Here is a 21,238-nt window from a genome sequence, read left to right as displayed (position 1 = left end):
GGAGACATTTGAACTATTTTAAATACACCGTTCAGTGAACTCACTTTGTCCTGACATGGTTTCAACCCAGAGCAGCCAGTTGTGAATGACCTGCATAAACGAACGGCTTTAACTTGAGTGGGGAACAAAGGGTTGCTAATAGAATTGTTGTACGAAATATGATTCCAGTTAAATCCAGTTATTTCACAGCCTGACTGTACCTTTATCAACTGAACAAGTACAAAAAAAATTGTATTACCTAATCACACTCCCTCTTATTAGCTTGGTTTAATGCTAAACCCGAACTTAAACATGCCATGTTCGTTCATCTGGGCTGTGGGTCAAAGGACAGGGACCTGTGGTGCTAATGTTCACAATAGAAACTGTAAGCCTAAAAATTGTGTTGAAACTTTTATTTAGTTGTATGGTCTCTACACTTTTGTAATTTGGTCTAGAAGAGACATAAATAAAGAAGACGAAACAACTGTTGCAGACAATAATCCGGAAGTGGCAGTAAAGAATACAACAGGCAGTGAGGGTCAAATGGAAAAGAGGTAGAAGAACTTTTATCATCACAGTCAGATAAAAGTGGTCTTTGAATCATTATTACGCTGTAACAGACTCATGTGTCATCCCTTTGTTCATCCTGTCCAAGTGAGGGCAGTGTTCCACCCCGAACAGTTGAAAGAGCTGCAGTTTGAGCCTGGGATTGAACCTGTGACCAAAATTTAATTCACAGTTAAGACTTTTCACATACTTGTGCAAAACAAAATTAGAAAAGGATTCCGAGATTAGCTGTGCCGCTGTGACATCACTGAGGCTGACAGAGTTCAGATACAACTGGAACTGGTTTGTGGATTAAGGTCAATTCAATGACAAGTTCTGTGATGTAGTACCTGAGGTGAAATCTAGTTTCTGTTAAAGAGATCCTTTGAATCTTTGTCAAGACATCTACTACTTTCCTTACTAATGATTGAAATTTTAAAAGCCATTGAAACCTGATGTTTTTTGTCCACTACAGAAACTGATTTAAACAGACGAAGAACTGGTCTAGGACCAGAGGTCAGATCTGGACAGAAACCAGCTGTGAGCCAAACAAACATCTTTGTCTCGAGAATACAACATCAAGTTCTGCAGGTCCTCTGAGGAATATAAGAACATATGTGATGAGCAGCAGTGTCTGGGTTCATAAAAAACTGATCAGAAGGTTAAAGGTTCACCGCATAGTAGTAATACAAGATCAATTATAATGTCATTTTTACATTGGCAGAATAAAAAAAAAAACTTCCTTTTATCTAAAGAACTAACACCAGGAACAGCCCTGTTTTATTTCACAGATGTGATCATGTGACCAGAGTGTTTATATTCAAATTGTGTTCACAGTGAAACACCTTTTAGTGTGGTGTAAAAGAGTGTGACCCACTTAAACAAACAACTGGCAGATGGTGTATTGATGGGACAATGTTTACAAAAATAAAATGGACAGATTAAGTACAATCAGAAGAAACAAGAAAAGAAAGAAGTGTCACCATGACAATGGAGGAGAAATGTTTGGTCCAATTCAAACAAACCACAACCTTAAACACACCATGGTAGCCCATGACCTCTTACATGTGGATGCACAGCACATTTGGGTCTAGATCTGCAGCACCAGCCCAGCAGCTGAGATGTTGTCTCCCCCACCTGCAGTTTGATACACCTCAGTGCACACCAGCACCGGCGCCACACAGATCTCATAATCCTCCTCATCCCAGCAGCTGACGGGTCGGCTCTCCTGCAAAGGGATCCTCTGGCTGCCTTCCCTTCGGCTGATGGAGAAGGAGTCGTCCATGATGAGGCGGGCTTTGTTGGGGTCGATGTCATCAGAGCCACACACGTGGCGGTTGGCCGTCAGTGAGGCCTTGGCCGTGGCCGACATGGTGTTCTTCCACCGGGAGCCGCGAGTCACGATAATGGCCTGAAAGGCCAGAGTGTGAACGTGGAGCCGGGTCAGAGCCACGGCTGCGATCTGCATCTCACTGCTGCGCTGGTTGAGGAGTCGATAAACCTCCCGCATCTGGTCCAACACGGTGGCCACACGGGGGTTTGGGTCAGACAGCACGGTGATATTAGAACCTTTCAGCAAACTCAGCAGGTTGGGTAACTCCTGTTCGTTCATTCCCAGGGAGTGGGCCTGAGAAGAGGAGACCATGACATCAGCAGATCAGATTCATTGGTGGTTCTACACAGTCGTCCATTTTGTGAGCAGAGTCTCCACACCCTCTGACCTTACCCTCCTGCTGCAGCACAGCCATTAGATTACAAGTTCTAAACAACTGATCTAAATGTTTCACAGGCCCAGACATCATCAGAACTAAAAATGTAAACCAGTATCAGTCAAGAAGTGGAACGTTTCAGTCAAACTCACATGAGGAATAATGTAATGCAGCAGGTCCTCCATTATACCCTCATCTACAAAACTGGCCATCTCAAAATGGACACTCATCTGTGGAGACGAGTTGGAAAGAAGGTCGGACAGACGGGAGAGGAGAGCAGATCGCTCACCTGAAACAAACAAACAAACAAACCAAGACAGACAAATGACATTATTAATGAAGCCAAGAAGAGGGATATTTCCATTTCTGCATGGTGTGTGTTTGTGTGAGTGAGTGAATGTGTTTACCTGGCTGGAAGGGGAAGTTGTCCATCATCTGAAGCCCCCCCACCACCATCAGATCTGGTTTAAAGTCTTCAAGATTCTTTCCAAATTCCTCCATGGAGGCCAGATATGGGTTGTGGTCATCACTGTGAATAATGTATCTGCACACACACACATTTTTTCACAAAGACACATCTACACACACACGTTACACGTTACACATACTGTGCTGTTGTTAAGGCAACAACAATTTGGATTTCCCACCCTCACACAGGCTCCCCCCACCTCCATGGTGCAAAGTCACAACAATGATTAACTCACACTCACACACACACACACAGCCAGGTGTGTGTGTGTGTGTGTGTGTGATAAACATTGGAGTGGAAGAACAAAAACAGGCTCTTCATCCCTCTAGTAAAACTGTAGAATATTTGACAAACCTGTTAGCTCGTCGTGCTGTATATTGCCCCCAACTGGCTCCTGATGGGTATTCTAGGATCAGATGAATGTCAGGCTCTTCTACGGTGTTACCAGTCACTGTGAACAAACAGCATGTTGTCAAAGTATCAGTAACAGCACAGTCAGAACAGTCAGACTGGCTGTCAGGTCCGGATGAGAATCCAGAACCGTTTCCCAATGGTCCCATTCTAATTCCACGACCAGATGTTTAACAACAACAAAAATCTGGGAAATACCTACAGAGTACAAAAAGACACTATTTAATACATCTGGAATGTTCCAGCCCTACATTAAACTCAACATGCCTTCAGTGTAGAACTTTGTCACTCTGATCCACTTCAGTTGTTACACAGCAGGACATGTTACGCTACAGCATATATGACAATAAACACCTTGAAACTCCTGAATCCAAAAAAATACCAGCCAGTGAAGCTCACTGCTTCCCTCTGGAGATCCTGCACCGTTATTTCATGGTGATGAATCACAGCCACTGACCTGTGATGTGCTGGGACAGAACATCAGTGAAGTCTGGGCTGAAGCTTCCTCCTAACAACACCTCACATCCTTCTGCTGCCATACGAGCAGCCATGACTGGAGCGTTACCCCCTACTGACCATCTGTTGCCAGGCAGGTCACGTGATGACTCCACTAGTTCACTGAAGAGAGTTTCATTCAACATGAAGCGCCTGCAGCACAAAGAGCCAATATATGGATGTTAAAGGTAAAAACCATGATGCTGGTGCCAAACAGTTGTTTACTGGTAATGGTACTGGATCACCAGTACTCTGTTAATTCTCTAAACCACAGTATATATATTTATATTTATGGAAAAAAGTTGTGACTGAAAATGTATTTGTTACTTACTCTGCAGCGGCTCCAGGTGCAAAGAAGAAGGCAAAGCTCTGGGTCAACTGTTCAGCATTTTCTATGTAGTCGTGATGCAGCGGCTGCTCTGTAGGAGGAAGTCCAATCTTCTTTAGCAGAGAAACTGCATCCACGATCAGATCAACACAACCTCCAAAACCTAAAGGTAAGGAAGGAAGGAGACACCTTAGGAATTAGGAAAATTCATAATGAAACTGCACAAAAACAACATGTGACCATCTGTGATACAGTGGTGATACAGAGGCAGTATCTACAGACACAACTATGAAGTACTGTAGCATACAAATCGTTCAGTTCACCTTGATTCAAAGTCCTTTAACTGTCCAGAAACAAAGAATTGTTCTTCACAGTCAACACTGTCAAACCCGAAGTACTCTAACAACTATGTACTGCCAGGCGAGTCCAATGGTTTGTTTCTAGTCGTTCTTGAACATTTTCACTGGCTGTTAATATGTAAATAGGCAGGTATATTTAAAGAAAAAAAAAAGATGTCTTTCTCATTTTGCCGTGGGCGTCGGATGTTTGTCTATATATATACTACTAAATAAATAGCTGTTTCTTAGATGTTTATTGAGTGATGGTTTGATGTTGTTTTGGTGGAGTTTGTATTACTAGATTGCGCTTGTTCCCTTTAATGCTACCACCCACAGTCACAGTCCCAGTCCCCCTTGCTCATCTTATCATGCCAGGCTAAGCTAAGCTAACAGTTTGCAACCACTCACCGACCGCCACTCTCGGTCTGGCCACGTCGTCGACCATAACTTTGCGTTCAGCCCGAAGCAGAGAGGACAATACCGTGTCCAGTCGCTCGTCCAGCACTTCATCATTAGGCGGTCGGAACCACAGGGCCAATAGAACCACGAACAAAGACATAAGGGGCCCGAATTTGGTCCACGTAGTCCTGCCGCCTGCCTCCATTGCTGATCGTACACAGTGCTGCTCACCGAGTCAAGAGTCTTTCACCGAACCTGATGTTGTTCTTCTCGATATGACATGTCTTAGTTACCGAACGTAGTGTGGCGGTCCGTTGTCGGTTTTTAAGTAGAGTTCATCACAAAGTTAAATAGCGTATAATTTCCTCCACCTCGTTTCACCTGCAGACGTGTAAAGCTCGTCTTTGCTGACGAGGCGGAAGTTTCCATAAACTAAAAGCAGGTTTGTCCGCTTATTTTACGCGACGTGGACTCGTTTTCCGTAAATTCTCTTGTATATGTCGATACCAGCTGTGGCCGGTTTAAAAGGGTCTGGCTGTTTTTTGCACACTTGTTTTAATGGCTCTAAACATTGTTCAGATGCGCCCCCGTCAATAAAAGCAGAATAGCAAAGGCCACTAGCCTGCATCTGATTGGCCAAACCTGGTCATCTGGGTAACATACTGTGTTAGGTGATTTGTTGGAAATTAAGGGATTAAGCTGATGCGACAGAAACAAGTACTTTAAGTGAGAAAAACACGTGCGTCGTGCAGAGCCGTTGCTCTGTTTTTCGTCAAAAGTATTACCTAAAACGATATGTACATGAAAAGCTGGAATAATGCAATAACTGGTATCAATTAAATACCTAATAAGAAGTCGCTTCTTTTGGGTTTATTTATGACATTGCTTGTTTCTTCTGAAAAATAACCCTAAATTGTTTTTCGTTTTCGCATCGACCCAAAGTGACTTTATTCAATAGTGATGTTCTGGTGTGCACAGGCATACAAACACATGATTTAACACTTCCTAAAGCAAAGGAACAAAATTATTTAATACATAATTAGGCACTTACGCTGTGTTTGTCCACTAATAATCGTGGTGGAAATAAAAAAAACAACTGAATGAAGCCAGGAATAAAACAAGCAAACAGGATCTGGTTGCATTTACGTATTAAAAATGGGTTTAAAACCAAATACAACAATTTATGTAACTGTGTTGTTCTGATTACTATGAACTGAAATTAAAACCAACTCGAAAATAATCAATGATCTACTGATACATTTGTATAGAAATTCGTTTTCCAGTTTCCCTCTTTAGAATTAACCTTTCAGCACATGGGCAAAGTTCTCTCAGATGAAATCCTTAATGTGAATATGGCTCCCTCTGCTGACTGAAATACCACTGTAATGAAAAACCTGCAAACAACAACAACAAAACAAACAAACAAACAAAAACACGTCAGCATTTATTCATTTCTACCAATAAAGCTCTTTCTGGCTGGATTAAACCCTGGACCAGGCTACAGTCAGTACCAGGATGAGATGAATGTTGCTTGGTGACAGAATCATGGACCATATATCACGTTGGTCAGGTCTACTGGATTATATCAAAGGAGGTAGATTGGTTTTGTTTCTTCATTGATTTACTCCTCTTACCTTTTACATTTTTAAGGGCCTTTTGGAATGCCCGCCACAATCTCAGACTCAATCCCACAGTGATCTGATCCACGCAGGATTTTAAAGAATCCTACAGAAATGGTCTCAAATTAACTCAGTGAAATAAACTGTTTACAAAGTTCAAACAAACGCTGTTGATTCTGTGTCTGCTCACCATTGTCGCCCCAGTCAGTGTTCCAGGAGTTAGCACAGAGCCAGTAGGGGGTGCCGTTCTCCTCTCCCCATCCCAGTACTTTGATGGCATGCCCCCCCACGGCAGATCCGGTCACATGCTGATAAACACCTACAGACACCAGAGGTCACTAAAGTTCTAGGCAGTAGAAATGTTTCCTTTAAAACTGCTGTGAATGGTGTGGTACCTGTCTTATACAGCAGGAAATCTTCATAGACAGTAAAGGCTCCCTCTACTGGGCCGTTTTTATAAATCTCCAGCTGGATTTCCTTCTCACTGTCGTCCACGCTGTAGGACAGTTTACCTGCAACATACTCTGAGTGAGGTTCCTGTTTGTGTCTTAAATATTATGTCCAAATTCACAATTAAATGTAACCCAGTGTGTGGAGCCCTCCAGAGTTCTAAATGTTCTGGTCTCTGAATAGTTCATAGAAATGAAGCATGTGGAGAGTTCACAGTGACTCCATCTTTGTCAGAAATCTGGAAACTGCACTAAAACACAAAATGGTTTTATTTTATTGGAATGAATTAGAAATAACAATGGTTAGCCGCTAACCACTGTTATTATAGAGGAGCTGATCCTTACACCCTGTCTAAAAACACTCTATTTAGACACCTTTAGATAATGACTTTGATGTGAGGCTCCTATCGGGGGCGCAGCCTTTTGAGTGGTACCAGGAGTTTGTTTTTGTCTCAATTCTTACCATAATGTTTATCCTGGGTGTATCCGGGTGTGTATCCAGCCTCACACTTTTTCGTACACTGAGGTGTGTCACCCCCCTCTCCAGTGCAGGGAGGTCTGCTGCCGTTCACATGGTGCTCACAGGGGGCAATAGAGTAAGGGCGGCAGCCTGTGGACACAGAGTCACACATGTGCAGTGAAGGACAAAATGTCAGCTTTTTGTGTTTTAGGGAACAAAACACAGTGGAACCTGGGTTTTATAACCTAATTTGTCCCTGAAGGCCATTCAAAAACTGGAACCATTTTCTTCTCCACAGGAATCAGTGTCAAATGGATAAATCGGTTCCTGGTTCCTGGATGATTGCTGATTCAAACTTGTTGAACTATTTTGTGAACAGGTTCAAACAGGAAACCAATGAAAATAATTAGATCTAACAAAAAAAGGTCAACAAAAGTGAATAAAGAATGAATCTATAAATATGAGAAGTCATTTCATTGGTCCTTAGGGCTGCTCTGGAGTCCTGATTGGACAATGTTCACTTCACTTTCTCATTAATGATTGTCTCTGAAATCCTGTGGTCATGCAACTGTTAGTGGTTGATTCAGATCAGTGTCAACTTTTCCACTTCTTCTACTGTCTCTGATCTTTTCTTGGTGATCACAGTCATTCCTCTGAACCTCAATTTCTTTTATTGATTCTTCTTCGCTCAGCCAAACTGCAAAGACTCATCTGAAACTCCGGCTCCACTCTCATCTTTCCTACAATCTTTCTTTACTTCTACTGTTCTTCTCACTCTTTTTCTTTCTCATGGTGATTGTGTATATCCTGAGGTCACAGTCACCACTTGCTGTTTACTTGGTGTTGTCTCTTATTTGGCAACCAAGTTATAGTACGACAACCGGGGCAATTTTTGGAAAACAATTTAGTTTGTGAACTGAATTGTTTCAAAAGGTTCAAAGAGTTCAACAACCAGGAGGTTCGACTGTAGTTTCTTTCTTCAGTTTAAGGTTTAGACAAAGTAATAATTCAAAATCATCTGCCCACACAGCACCACTGGACTTGACATGAGTCTTTGTGTTCATGCCACGTTGGTGTCACAGGGGAACTTACCGATGTGGGAGTCATAGAGACCTCCAGAGACCAGACCGTCTGTGGTCCAGAACTCCCACGCAGCAGAAGGATAACCTCCATTGCACCTGAACAGAGTCAAGATGTTAGAACCTGGAACTACTGGAGCCCACACCAGTACCAGGCCATTTGATCATACATTCACTTTAATATACTATAAGTATTTTATCAGTGTGAGAGATGTTTTATTTAGATTATTGATATTTATATTAATAAGGATATTAATTATTATTTTCTATGATAATCTATCCAGACTGTTTCTTACCCCATACCACAGGAGTCACAGCAGGACAGAAGGTCCTCAGCAGAAATCTCAACATTCATCAGGCCGTTGCTATGGATACAAAGCCGATCAGAGATGGCCTCTGCAGCACCGAACGCCTGAGGGCAGACAAAAAGAGTGAGGGTCACAAACACACACACACACACGTTTGTCAGCATTTAGCATGTACTCCTGGCCTGTAGGTGGTGCTAACAACATAACTAAAAGAGTGATTCCTCACCCAACAGGATCCACAGGAGCCCTGGTCTCTGACTTCCTTCAGTGTGGGACACTGAGGCCACTGGACCCTGGCATCAAAGTCTACAGGCAGCTGGACATCTGCAGTGAACTGGAGCCTGCAGTGGAGCACAGTTCTACTGATTACTGTGGTGCTCCTGTCTGAGTCGGTTTTTAATACAGGTCTCCTTCCATCCATGCAGCCATCTGTCTATCCCTTTCTGTACAGCTAACTGAAGTGAGTGATAAAATATTTATCACCTCCGTGGCCCCCAGTGGTGTGAAATAAGGTAAAAACACCACATGTCAACTAGGAAACAGACTCACTTTACTGGTAGTTTGGGGCCTTTCAGCATGGTACCACACAGTCTCCTCAGGTAACTGTAGTCAACATTCTGGAAGTTGAGACCAGCCTGTGGGAGAGGGAGAGAGTGAGGTTGGGGTGAGTCATTGACATGTACACTAAGTGTATTGAACCACACCACTTTCTTGGTCTACTGCCCCCTCACTCAGGTCAACATGCGTCATTACACCTGGTAGTCCTTGGCTGTCTCTGGATGACTGGTCAGCTCCACCACTTGAACTCCTCCACCTTTACCTCCAGGCCTACACCCTGCAGCTTCATCTTTTGTCTCATCTCACTATGGTTTCAACACATGTATCCATGTATTTCTGCCCACCAAAGTCATCCTCCACCTCTCCAGGGTCTAAACCACCCACGCCCCCTACTTTCACCACAGATTACAATGTCATCTAAAAACGTTATGGTCCATGAAGCCCTCTGAGCTGAGACCTCATCTGTCACCAACGGTCTACAGTAGCCCCACTTTACATTTAGCTCATCTAACTAATGTTCCGCTTCACATACTTCTCTGCCACTCCTGGCAGAACTGTCTCATGAAGTTCCACAGTTTTGGAGAAGAACTACAAACCACAGTTAGTCTCTGCAACAGTCCACCTCTTTTAGTCTCCACCTTGTCTGTTTTTACTCCCTTCCTCTTCATGTTAACTTTTCATAATCATATTGAAACATGTGCAGCAATGCACATGATTTGCTCATAGGTTTAGGGCAGTGGTGGCTTAGTGATTAAGCGGATAATGACTTAGCGGACTTGGGTCCAGAAGGCTTCAGGTTCGAATCCAACAGCTGCCAAGTTACCACTGAGGTGCTCTGATCATGGCACTGTCCCCACACACTGCTCCCCGGGCACTTAAAGCTGCCCACTGTTCAGTGCGGTTAAAAGCAGAGTCTCAATTTCGTTGTAGCCCTGTGTTACAATAAAGACTATAATTTGTTTTATTTATTTATAGTCCATCTGTTCTACAGAACACACACAGAACTTCTACCCATTGTCTCTACATATGATGGTTAGATGTTAATCCAGACTACGACAATTAGATGTTAATCCAGACTACGACAATTAGATGTTAATACAGACTACGACGGTTAGATGTTAATCCAGACTGTGATGGTTTGATGTTACTCGAGACTACGACGGTTAGATGTTAATCCAGACTACAATGGTTAGATGTAAATCATGGCTACGATGGTTAGATGTTAATCCAGACTACGATGGTTAAATGTTAATCCAGACTATGCTGGTTAAATGTTAATCCAGACTATGACTAATCCAGACACCTCAGTCCTTTTGACATTTCTACTGGGTGAGGAACAAGAGAAACAGACTTTACCTTCCATGTGGAGTTGACTTTATTGATGTGGTTCACCATCTCATTGGAAAGTGTTTTAAGGGGGGGTCTGGCCAGACCGACTGACAGGATGGCAGCCAGAAACGGGATGACTGCACGCCACATGGTGTCTACAAAAACAGATGGATCATTCAATTATAAATTCAGTCACTTGGTTCATCATAGGACACAACCTGGGAGCCAAAAGGCAGATGGGTCTGGAGACCCCCACCCCACCCTTTGAGCAGATAAGAAATTGAGTTTATGTTTTAGATATTTCAACCTTTTTTATTTTAATAGAGATGTTTTTTAGACTCTATTTTGTCAGTAGCATTTTGTAGTGTTGGAAGGAGTCATGTGATCAGTCGTATAGATTCTGTTTCACAAAGACAAATTGTCAGCAAATATGTATGAATGGTTCTGCTTTCTGATGTTGAGAAAGAGGAACCCCCCCATACACAGGCCCCCACCCTCACCACTGAAACGCACAGTGATAACTTGATAACTGAGATTGATCTGAAACAACTGAAAGTCTTCTCCAGTGTCACTAACTGAACAAAAAGATCAAAATAAAATCAGTGAAGCATCAACAACAATAAGGAAAAATAAAAACGGATGTAATTTGAAAAAAAAAAAATTTAATAAAGTCATATTTAAATTAAAATATTAAATATAAATAATACCATCAGAGGCAATCTAAAAATGTCTGTGAGAGTTAGACGTTTTTAACAGGGCAATAGTGTCTTAGTAGTTAAATCCATAAGGTCCCACTGAGGTGCTCTGAGCATGGCACGGTCTCCATACACTGCTCCCCGGGCACTTCAGTTGTCCCCCACCCACACGTGTTGAGCTGCCACATTTGGTTGTGTGCAGTGGTGCGCTGTGAAACACTGACAAATAATTTGCTTTCTTCTTAAAATTGCTTGTACCTGAAACTGACGGAGAAAACACTCCCCCTGCTGGAGAATCACAGGGACTCTCACATCAAGTGACTAGCTTTGATAATCTGCTGAGCCATCACACCGTGATGTCAGAGCATTGATGAAGGTGGTGATGAGAGAAATGAAACTGATTCCACTGTTAGAGAGAAGGAAGTGTAAAAACCCCTGTTTTCAGGACAAGTCAGAACTGGATGAGGGATTAGCAGAGTCTACAGGTGTAAACCCCTGAGGCAGACCAACGATCTTAACATGTCTGCTTCACCCTTCTCTTTACCCTTTCCTCAGTTTAAAGAAGCCCAACAAAGACTTCTATTTTGACAGGACTCTTTACATGTGTTCACGGCTGTTTGTGAAAAAGAAATCAGCTTTAACTATTGCTGTCTGGTACCAAATGATCCACGGCCCGGCACCAGCTGTTTGGGTGACCTGAGGTCCAAGCTCCTCAGACTTCCTTGTAGAAGGGCTCCTGTTTGTCTGACGGGCAAAAACAGACGTAGCTAAATGTGAATAAAAACTAACAACTTCCTGTTTCTCTACTGTTAACTGTTAGCCCATTAATAATCAACTGTTCCCTCGTTTTACTTTTTACTCCTTTTTATTCATTTCCTCGTCTCTGAACCACAGCATGAACTCAGTACGCGGATTTTAAGCGGACATGAACCGACACTAACCTCTCATTGTGGCGCCGACCAGCGGTTTGTACTCGGTTTAAGAGAAGGCTGATTGAAAGAAAAACAATACACAACATACATGCCCTCACCTGCAGACTGGTGGTCGATCAACTGAGCGGACGAAGTTCCCTGAGTCACTGAACACGGCCGGTGCTTGAACGTTCTCCTGCACTCGGCGGAAATCACGTGACAGGGTCACATGAACACAGCTCGTGACTTACTATGGAACAATATAACACAAGGGTTATATTTGTTTTCTGTTCTTATTAAATCTCATATACAATCGATAAAAAATTAAGAAAGACAATTATGTTCTTTTAATGAGACAGTTTGAAATGCAGTACACCACACTGGCCGTTAGATCACGTTGAACTGACCGTCACTGAACCAGTTCTCCGTCTACCCTCACCCCCTCCACTCCACGTCTCTAAAATAAATACATTTTTAAACGCAGCTCTGTTTATTAGCAGCTGGTTTCGCTATGACCTCTGACCTCTGATCAGTCAGAGTTTATAGGAGTGACATGTACTGGCTGTACATGTATATAAAAATATATAATGTTTCCAGAGAAGTACTGTCTCAATAAAAACTACATGGACATATTTCAAACAAGTGTTAATAAAAATAGTCATCTGCAGTACAAACATTGGACATTAGTTGTAGAAAAAACTAGGATTTCCTTGATTTCCAATCTTTCACAGCAGCTGTTGTTGTTTACACCAAGTCCTGGTTGAGCAGCTGCTGAGAATACAGCACATCTTCAAAGTGATATTTCTCTGCTATGGTTCTGATGGACTCATAACAGCGGATTCTGCTCAGAACCTGCAGCAATTCAACCACAGCAGACCTGCAGAAGAACAAAAACAAAGAGTTAACAAACTGAAATTGTGATGTCAATTTATCTGCTGTGTGAAGCTTAGAATGGGTGAGCTGTCAGAGGGATGCGTGTCCTCCTGTACAGCAGGTGTCAGTATCATAGGTTACAACAGCCGGTAAAGGAGATGCAGCAAAGTTTCACGTAGAAACAACTGTTGGCCCTGATGAAACATTAGTCAGGAGTGGGAGCCACCTGACTGAGGTGGTTCTACCTGCTCTGTGGATCTTCAGGAGTCGGCTGCTGACATGTCTCATTAACACACTGAACCAAGTAGTTCTTAAAGTTCTGGAGTTCAGGCAAACAAGTGGTGACTCCTGTGAACCAGGAGACTGGAAGACTGTCTGCTATCTGCAGTGGGGGGAGGCAGTATGGGGGGGCACAGAGGAGGGGAGGGCTTATTAGAACAATGTAAACACAGAGGATACTGAATGATGGCACATTTCCTCAAAATTTCAGAACCTTTTTGCAGGCCAGGAAAGGACTGGTCAGCGTGCCAGTCGTCAGAGCGATGACCAGGTATTGGTTCAGCACTTTGTCCAATATCAGTTCTTTCAGGGATGTTACAGGAAGAAGAGTGTCCCATTTCCCCATGTTAGCTAGAAGCTGACGTAAAAACAGAGTATCTGTTAACAGACACTGTTAACACAAGAATTAGCATTAGCAAACAGCAGTACCTTTATAGCCGTCCATGTCTGTTTCTGTCTGAATTGCTGCTGACGACATGTTGAGTCTTTCTGTTCCCTGAGACGAACGGATGATGTATTTGAGCACTGCCACCAATACAATCAATGTATTGGTGACAGGTTATGTTCTGGTTCACATTCTTAAAAGAAATGGTTAGAAATTATTTTTAAAGAGAAATTGGAGAAAAACTAGAAACATACTTTTGTGGAAACAGAGGGAAGAAAAGTTCTTCATCAACGCAGCTCTTCAGTCTCTGGATCACAGCCTCTGTGAGGGCCTGTGTGAAATGATTAAAAAAAATTTTATTTTTTATCACATGTCTAAGTTAGATCACTCCCTGTTGTGTTTTTTAAAGTCTAATTCTTATTATTTCTACAGTGACAGTAAGTTTGAAGTCCAGGTTCTTGGTTCCTGTTCAAACTGTCCTTCTGAAGAATTTAACTTACAAATCAGTGCATTTCCTTCACTGTGAGATAAAACAGGTTCATGTGTCTTCATAAAAATTATGGTAGAGACCTTCAGCTGTGATACTGACAGAAAGACCAACTGACCTGGCCTTGTTTACTCAGCTCTCCTTCAAAGATGTGATAATCTTCCTTTAGTCTGTGACACAGGTCAGACAGACAGGTGGACTGTTGTTGGGACAATGGATCCCACACCAACTCCACAAAGACTACAACAGATAACAGAGACACAGAGTCTGTCATGACAACCAGTCATCCATACTAAGTGTGAAGCAATGTCTATCTGGGACCAATGAAGACCTGATGATTCAGAAGAGAGAGAGAGAGGGAGGGAGAGAGAGAGGGAGGTTACCTGTCATTTTGGGTAGAACTGTGTTCTCTATGATGTTCGACAGAGTCTTTCTGTCTATGTTCTCCAGTTGTTCATGGCCGTGTCCATAACAGAACGTCTCCACTGCTGTGAACCACTGCAGGTTTTCCAGCTCACTGCTAGAATTCTGATACACACACACATGCACACACACACATCATGACTCTGTCAAACATTCAACACCTAACCCTAATCCTCTGGACCGTTCTATTCACCTGTAGTGGGTTCCAGCCCAGCAGCTGGGGTCTAATAATGGGGCTTGGGTAGACACTGAGGGATGTAGGCTGTGTTGTAGGACTCAGTGTAGGATCCTCTCCACACTTCAAAGCGACTCAGGATCCGTCGCACATCACTAAAGTCCTCATGAACATCAGAGAAGACCACCTGTGACCTCAGCATGACGTCCGCTGGACAATGACAGATGTGAGTGTGAGTGAGTCAGTGTAAGTCAGTATGAGTGAGTCAGTGTAAGTGAGTCAGTGTAAGTCAGTGTAAGTGAGTCATTGTAAGTCAGTGTAAGTCAGTGTGAGTGAGTCAGAGTCAGGGAGAAATAACAATGAGTCACATGTTACAGCACTTCACTAATACTGAGAACACTCACAGCAGCAACAAAGGTCAAGTTTAGGCATTGTTGACAGATGAGTGCTGAGATCAGTTCATACCTATAGTCTTCTGCAGATCTGCTGCCTCTTCAGCTGAAGGTGTTGAGTGATGAGGGAGCTGTTCATCCTCCTCCTCTGATTGGACAGTGACCTCAACCAAACTGATGAACATAAATATGAGGCTCAGAGCTCATCCTGTGTGTGTGTAGCTACAGAACTGTCCTCTTAACTCAGTGACTCTCAGGTTCAGAGCTGAACTTTTACAGAAACATCAAATCTGTAATGATTGATTTCAGACCATGGAGCTGAGTACTACTATACATACTTATACATACATATTAATGAAACTACAGAAATACTCGCTCCTTTAGCTTAAACACTGGCTCCAGGTGAATGTCAGGCACCAGGCCGTTTGATTGGTCTGTTGTGCTGTGATGTAGTCACTTCATGGGTCAGCCCTGCTCTCACTTCTTCCTTCTTAGCTGAATGACATTATTTATTATACTGATTCCATCTTCATGCCTTCAGCCTATAATGATCATGACCTGTGGCACACACCAGGCCAGACAACCACTTTACTGAGGCCATCTTTGGATAACCATGTTCACATTACTCCCACAACTCACCACTGAGGTTCTGTTTCACTGCTCTGTTCCTTAGGATCATCTAGAAAAGATAGAATTCAAATTCACCACATGTCAACACTGTGTTTCTTCACAGTTAAAACCTTTAGTCCTGCAGGTTCAAACAAACCAATGAAAAAGCTGGACTACAGGGCAACTGAAGGGTTAACAGTGAGTAAACAGTAACAAAGTAGATACACTAGTATTGCTGGTGTAGGTTCTCAGTCATCCAGGTCAATTAATTTAAAAATAGTTACATCTAAGACAACTGGACGGAGTAGGTTTTGTACGCTCACTTGGGTGACCAGACAGTCTTTTCCCAGTGTCTGGCCAAGATTCTAGAATTGTCCAGGAATTTGAGCTGTCTAAGGTCTCATCATGGTTCACCATAAACTAGTTAGGATGGATCAAAGGAAAGGAAAGGAAAGTTCACATTTGTTCACACTGATATAGTAGTCATTGACTGGTCTTGATCCAGTGGTACTGTATGTGGTACTGTATGTTTTGTGCTTATGGTCTTTTTAATAGACATCAAGGTACTTTGACTTTTAATACTTAAGTATATATGAAGTACTTTTATACAACTAGTCGAGTGTGAATTTAAAGTGAATACTTCAACTTTTAGTGGAATAATATTTTACATAAGGCATCTACACTTTCACTCAAGTAAGTAGTTAGTGTACTTCATCCACCACTGGACAACAGTGTGTAGACAACAGTGTGTAAACACTGTGTGTAGGCTGTGGTTCCTGCAGTCTAGCTAGTATGACCAGGACTTTATGCTGCTATATATGTTCAAGTTTTAATTGCTAACGTCAAACCCAGAATTAAGCTAATGCACTGTTTAATACCCGCCACTAGATGTCAGTGTTGCTAAGGACAAAATAAAAACGGATACACAGACAGAGACACATACTCTAGAGAGTGACTTGGTAAGTTTCTATGACCACACTTCTTCTTACATTTCATTAATTATACAACCTAACCATAACCACTTGTAGTAGAATATTTTCAGCTTTTTTAACAAAGTTGCTCAGTACATGTTGTGGAGTTTCTGTATGTGAAGAGGTTGAAAACCTGCAACTGTGTACAGGAACACAAACTCACAGTTGAGCCTCTGCAGATGCTCCAGCTGCTCCTTCATGTTCTGTCTTCTCTGGGTCAACAGCGCCTCCATCTGATCAGACAGCAGAACGTGAAGCTCCAGTTCCAGAGAGTTCACCTGAACCACCTATAGTCAGCAGACAGTCAGCAGAGGTCAGCAGAGGTCAGTAGAGGTCCACAGCAGGCTGCTTGTTTGGAGTCAATACATTCATTAAAAGACTATTTGCTTATTTCTCACCTTTTCTCTCAAACACTCCACCAGATTGTGGATATACAGCGCCGTTTCTCTGTAGAACGTCAGCTGACTCTCTGAAGAACATTCACTCAGACACTCTACAGAGGTTCTGGCTGTCTCCAGATCAGCATCCATGTTTACAAGTTCTACCTGCAGACGCCGGTGCAGCTCCTTCATTAAGTCTAGTCTGCAGTGAAAAAACATTCACAAGTGATGAGACTTTTTTTCATGTTTAATTGCAACAAAGTACTGGTACTGTTAGGTACCATTTAGGAACCTAATCCCAAATGAAAGCACACCTGCCTAAAGGTCCAAAGCCACCTACACCAGGTACATGACTTCAGGGAATTAGGACTACACGTCAGTTTACATCATTTAAAGTATTTAAGTAGGTAGAGTAGTAACACTGGTAGTTGTAGTACTACTTAAGGTAGTACAAATAAAGAGGTAAGACTTAAGCAAAAAAAGTTACTTTGAAACAATTTTCTTCTTGACCATTGAGACCGTGACAAGAGGAACAGTCTTGGGGACTCTGGGTGCTGCTGCCCTCTTTGGTCTGCTGCTGCAACTGCTCCACTCACTGCCAAAGAGACCCTGACAACAAGGTGGAGAGGAAAACATACAACATTTATGTTCTTTAAAGTACAAACTTCTGTGAACAAATCAAATAAAAAAAACCTTGTCGATGTTTTTAAAAAGGTCAATGATGATCACAGTGGAAACAAATGTAAATGTAAGACATATATAAAATGTATTTGAATTTTTCTGGGAGACCTTCATTCATCTACACCATTAATCTAAAAGTAAGAAATTCACTTTTCATCTGACATCACACTAAACCACACCTACCAGAACAACAATCTTTTATTTTAAAGTAATACATGCTGTGAGGACAACTGAGGGAGTGTGATATCTAGGGTGGGGTAAATCACAAGTTTCATAATATGAACAAACAAGAAGGAAAACAGATTTTAGAGCTTTTTTATTTTATAAACTGAAAAAGAAAAGGATGAACAACAGGAATGTTTTACCTGTTTCCCTAGCTGTCTTTTCATTCCCTTGCCAATCTGTGTCTCCTCCCAAAGTTCTTGCTCCTTCTCCTCCTCCTCATCAGTGGCAGACTGGCTGTCATCACTTCCTCCTACACAATGGACATAGAGATCAGCTTTTCTGCTAACTGCTGTAGTCTGTTGAACAATAACAATAATACTAATAGTAATAATTTTATTATTTTTCCTTTCATACCCATACTCTCAGCCATCCTCTCTTGAATGGTCTTTGGCCGAGGTGCAAACTCAATTCTTCTCTCATGATCATCTAGATCATCATCATCATCATCATCATCGTCATTATCATTAAATCCATGTTCTTCATTCTCCCCACTGTAGAGTTTCCGGCTCCTGCCAGTAGAGGTCACCCCATCACAGTCCAGAGAAATATAGTCCTTCTGGGTTCGGTTGGTTCTGCGCTGAATCTTAGCTGCCTGTATCTCCTTACTCTTCGGGATTTCGACTAGAAAAATGAATAATCATTTGTGCATTAAATCACACAATCATTTAGGTCAGTCATCAAACTGTCACATTTTCTAAACATCTGCGATGCTATAGTCTTCATCATGATGTTTGAGACTTTTCAAATCAGCGGGGAATGTTATCAGAACTACCTTACACATATTGATTCTTAAGTTGGTTCTGTTGCTAAATTTAAGTCTACAAGGAAACATTGACATTGAGAAGTTTTCTGTCAGTCTGAGCCATAAAAAAAAAAAATCATTCAACAAGACACACAAACCTGGTCTGTCAGTGGAACGATCTGAGTCAGAGTGACGTGATGGTGACTTGACACCACTCTCATCACTGTCACAATCATCTTCGGCATCGTCATCATCACCTTTACATTTCCCACCAAGTGGTAAAGAGTGACGATCTGAGGTGTGCTGAGGAGACGACGACCGCTGCAGGTGTCCAACAGCTGACAAACCACACACACCTAAACAAATACAGCATACAAATGTTTTTAATCAGATATTGAAACAAGTGTTCCGCAACACTGTGTTCTCTATATGTAAACACAACTGTTAAACATTATTATTGTAGTGACTAGATCAGGGGTGTCAAACATATGGCCCGGGGGCCAAAACCGGCCCACTGGGGTGTTTGATCCGGCCCACGTGATGAATTTTAAAAATAAAGAAAAAAATTAAAAACACTTCATGTATTATAGGATATTTTTCGCAAAACTTATATTTCATTAAATATGAATAAATAATAATAAATAGCTAATATACTTGTACTTGTTTGCATAAAAACAAAGGGGAAAAACATGGACTCTTCGTTATTTATAATTAATTATGTTATGGTCCGGCCCACTTGACATCTAATTAGGTTGTATGCGGCCGCTGAATCAAAATTAGTTTGACACCCCTGGTTTAGACTCTAACCCCTGACTCCTACCTCAATAACTGACTGAGTGAACCTACCTCAGTGACTCTGACTGAGTGGGCCTCCCTCAGTGACTCTCACGGAGTGGGCCTACCTCAGTGACTCTCACTGAGTGGACCTACCTCAGTGACTCTCACTGAGTGGTCCTACCTCAGTGACTCTCACTGAGTGGGCCTCCCTCAGTGACTCTCACGGAGTGGGCCTATCTCAGTAACTCTCACTGAGTGAACCTACCTCAGTGACTCTGACTGAGTGAACCTACCTCAGTGACTCTGACTGAGTGGGCCTCCCTCAGTGACTCTCACTGAGTGGGCCTCCCTCAGTGACTCTCACTGAGTGGACCTACCTCAGTGACTCTCACTGAGTGGTCCTACCTCAGTGACTCTCACTGAGTGGACCTACCTCAGTGACTCTCACTGAGTGGTCCTACCTCAGTGACTCTCACTGAGTGGGCCTACCTCAGTGACTCTCACTGAGTGGGCCTCCCTCAGTGACTCTCACGGAGTGGGCCTATCTCAGTAACTCTCACTGAGTGAACCTACCTCAGTGACTCTGACTGAGTGAACCTACCTCAGTGACTCTCACTGAGTGGGCCTCCCTCAGTGACTCTCACTGAGTGGGCCTACCTCAGTGACTCTCATTGAGTGGGCCTGTCTGCAATCATTCTTGTTAAAAAACGAAAAAAAAAAAAAAACACTCAGTAGTAGGTATGTAAGCACCTCTACTCCATATTCCTGGGCATTAGTTAATAACATGTGAGCATGTTTACAGACGGATAGCGTGGATCAGTTCAAAGACGTACCTGTGTTGTTTGTAGTCTCAGTAGAATCTTTTTTCTTTGGAACTTGAAACATCACAGGTCTATCAGTAGACTTTTTTACTTCAAATGTTTCGTCATCTAAAATAATCAGACCAAAACAGAGATCCATAAACAACACTTTAAACTTTTCAGAAATGCAAAAATAGAAGTTAATTATGTCGTGTGGCTTGTTAAATATTTATTTGAATATCTGTGTTTTTTAGATCCTCATTGTGGAATTATTGATGTTATATCTCGTGAATTTAACCTAAATAAAGATTTTCACGTATTCCGTAATTTACCTTCTTTATACTCGGAAAAACTAAGAGCACTGCTGGATTTCTTATTCCTTGTCTCAGTTCTTTCCTTCTTCGTTTGTTCTTTCTCTACAACTGTCAGACTTTTGGCTTCCTCTTCATCGCTGTTGCTCAGTTTCTCCTCCACCGGCTTGGAGTTGGGGCTGCCTTCTTCATATTTAAGCTTTTCACTGATCAAAATCGCTGCATTTTCACCCCCTCTTCTGTCATTTCTCTGCTGCTGCTCTTCTTCGTCACTCGAGCTCTGCTTCCTCTGTCGAAAAATCCTCCTGGACTTCTTGTTGAACATCTCTATCTCTCGCCTCAACGTTACCAAAAGAATTAAAGGTAGAACGGTTTACGGCCAGTCGAAAAACATGCAAAAGTGTTGCAAATTAACGTAATAGGACTGCCCACTTTTAAAGCGGCAGTAACTTTAGGTGAAATTTTTTTTTTTTTCTTGTTGAAGTTTCATTGGAGATCAAAAAACATTTTCAAAATAAGAATGAATAAAATATAAAACATTTAGAAGACACTAGCAATGCTGTGTGGCGTTGCAGTATTCTGGGTGGTAGAGTCGCAGGGATCACGGCGTCATTTGACGCTATTTCCGGTCGAGCCGTGTCGGGAA

The 21,238-nt window shown here is 42.2% G+C and overlaps 3 protein-coding genes across 5 annotated transcripts; all 3 read right to left on the bottom strand.

Annotated features, from left to right (window-relative positions):
• Positions 1 to 377: 377 nt before the first annotated feature.
• On the bottom strand, positions 378 to 4,879 carry adpgk2 (ADP-dependent glucokinase 2). Its single transcript, XM_008310953.3, has 7 exons — positions 4,684 to 4,879; positions 3,941 to 4,100; positions 3,572 to 3,762; positions 3,058 to 3,154; positions 2,642 to 2,778; positions 2,387 to 2,523; positions 378 to 2,152 (listed from the first exon to the last, which is right to left on the bottom strand). Exons 1-7 carry the CDS (start codon positions 4,877 to 4,879, stop codon positions 1,616 to 1,618), a joined length of 1,455 nt encoding a protein of 484 aa, XP_008309175.1. The 3' UTR covers positions 378 to 1,615.
• Positions 4,880 to 5,587: 708 nt separating this feature from the next.
• ctsba (cathepsin Ba) lies at positions 5,588 to 12,337 on the bottom strand. 3 transcript variants are annotated; one of them, XM_025055377.1, is made up of 11 exons: positions 12,113 to 12,216; positions 10,504 to 10,631; positions 9,139 to 9,224; positions 8,816 to 8,930; positions 8,578 to 8,693; positions 8,295 to 8,380; positions 7,206 to 7,352; positions 6,689 to 6,805; positions 6,484 to 6,612; positions 6,309 to 6,399; positions 5,588 to 6,068 (listed from the first exon to the last, which is right to left on the bottom strand). In XM_025055377.1, exons 1-10 carry the CDS (start codon positions 12,117 to 12,119, stop codon positions 6,320 to 6,322), a joined length of 1,011 nt encoding a protein of 336 aa, XP_024911145.1. In that variant the 5' UTR covers positions 12,120 to 12,216; the 3' UTR covers positions 5,588 to 6,068; positions 6,309 to 6,319. The 3 variants fall into 3 exon arrangements, with proteins under 3 accessions (XP_024911145.1, XP_008309174.1, NP_001281168.1); XM_008310952.3 differs by having other exon boundaries at positions 5,591 to 6,068; positions 12,202 to 12,337; NM_001294239.1 differs by lacking the exons at positions 5,588 to 6,068; positions 12,113 to 12,216 and having other exon boundaries at positions 6,320 to 6,399; positions 10,504 to 10,626.
• Positions 12,338 to 12,414: 77 nt separating this feature from the next.
• gcfc2 (GC-rich sequence DNA-binding factor 2) lies at positions 12,415 to 21,160 on the bottom strand. Its single transcript, XM_008310951.3, is given in 19 exon segments — positions 12,415 to 12,959; positions 13,201 to 13,337; positions 13,449 to 13,592; positions 13,664 to 13,730; positions 13,874 to 13,950; positions 14,225 to 14,346; positions 14,490 to 14,634; positions 14,723 to 14,765; positions 14,767 to 14,914; positions 15,170 to 15,270; positions 15,736 to 15,775; positions 16,840 to 16,963; positions 17,075 to 17,258; positions 17,544 to 17,665; positions 18,103 to 18,212; positions 18,317 to 18,583; positions 18,863 to 19,060; positions 20,315 to 20,410; positions 20,614 to 21,160. Coding segments are annotated over 19 exon segments (2,562 nt in total). The 5' UTR covers positions 20,918 to 21,160; the 3' UTR covers positions 12,415 to 12,826.
• Between the last annotated feature and the right edge of the window lie 78 nt (positions 21,161 to 21,238).

Source organism: Cynoglossus semilaevis, chromosome 5, assembly GCF_000523025.1.
Source record: "Cynoglossus semilaevis isolate Cse_v1.0 chromosome 5, Cse_v1.0, whole genome shotgun sequence".
Lineage (NCBI taxonomy): Eukaryota > Metazoa > Chordata > Actinopteri > Pleuronectiformes > Cynoglossidae > Cynoglossus > Cynoglossus semilaevis.
The sequence above is the reverse complement of the archived record's forward strand: the minus strand, read 5'-3'. Positions and strand labels throughout refer to the sequence as shown.

Bases quoted from the DNA above. Each gene is read 5' to 3' on its own strand.
- ctsba (XM_025055377.1), bottom strand. The intron at 8,381-8,577 runs GTAAGAAACAGT...GACTCTGTTCAG, and splicing joins TGTGACTCCTGTGGTATGGG to GTGCAATGGAGGTTATCCTT. The intron at 6,806-7,205 runs GTAAGAATTGAG...AGTATGTTGCAG, and splicing joins CACCCAGGATAAACATTATG to GTAAACTGTCCTACAGCGTG.
- adpgk2 (XM_008310953.3), bottom strand. From the start codon at position 4,879: ATGGAGGCAGGCGGCAGGACTACGTGGACCAAATTCGGGCCCCTTATG. The intron at 4,101-4,683 runs GTGAGTGGTTGC...CCTTACCTTTAG, and splicing joins CAGACCGAGAGTGGCGGTCG to GTTTTGGAGGTTGTGTTGAT. The intron at 3,155-3,571 runs GTCAGTGGCTGT...GTTTGTTCACAG, and splicing joins TCTGTCCCAGCACATCACAG to TGACTGGTAACACCGTAGAA.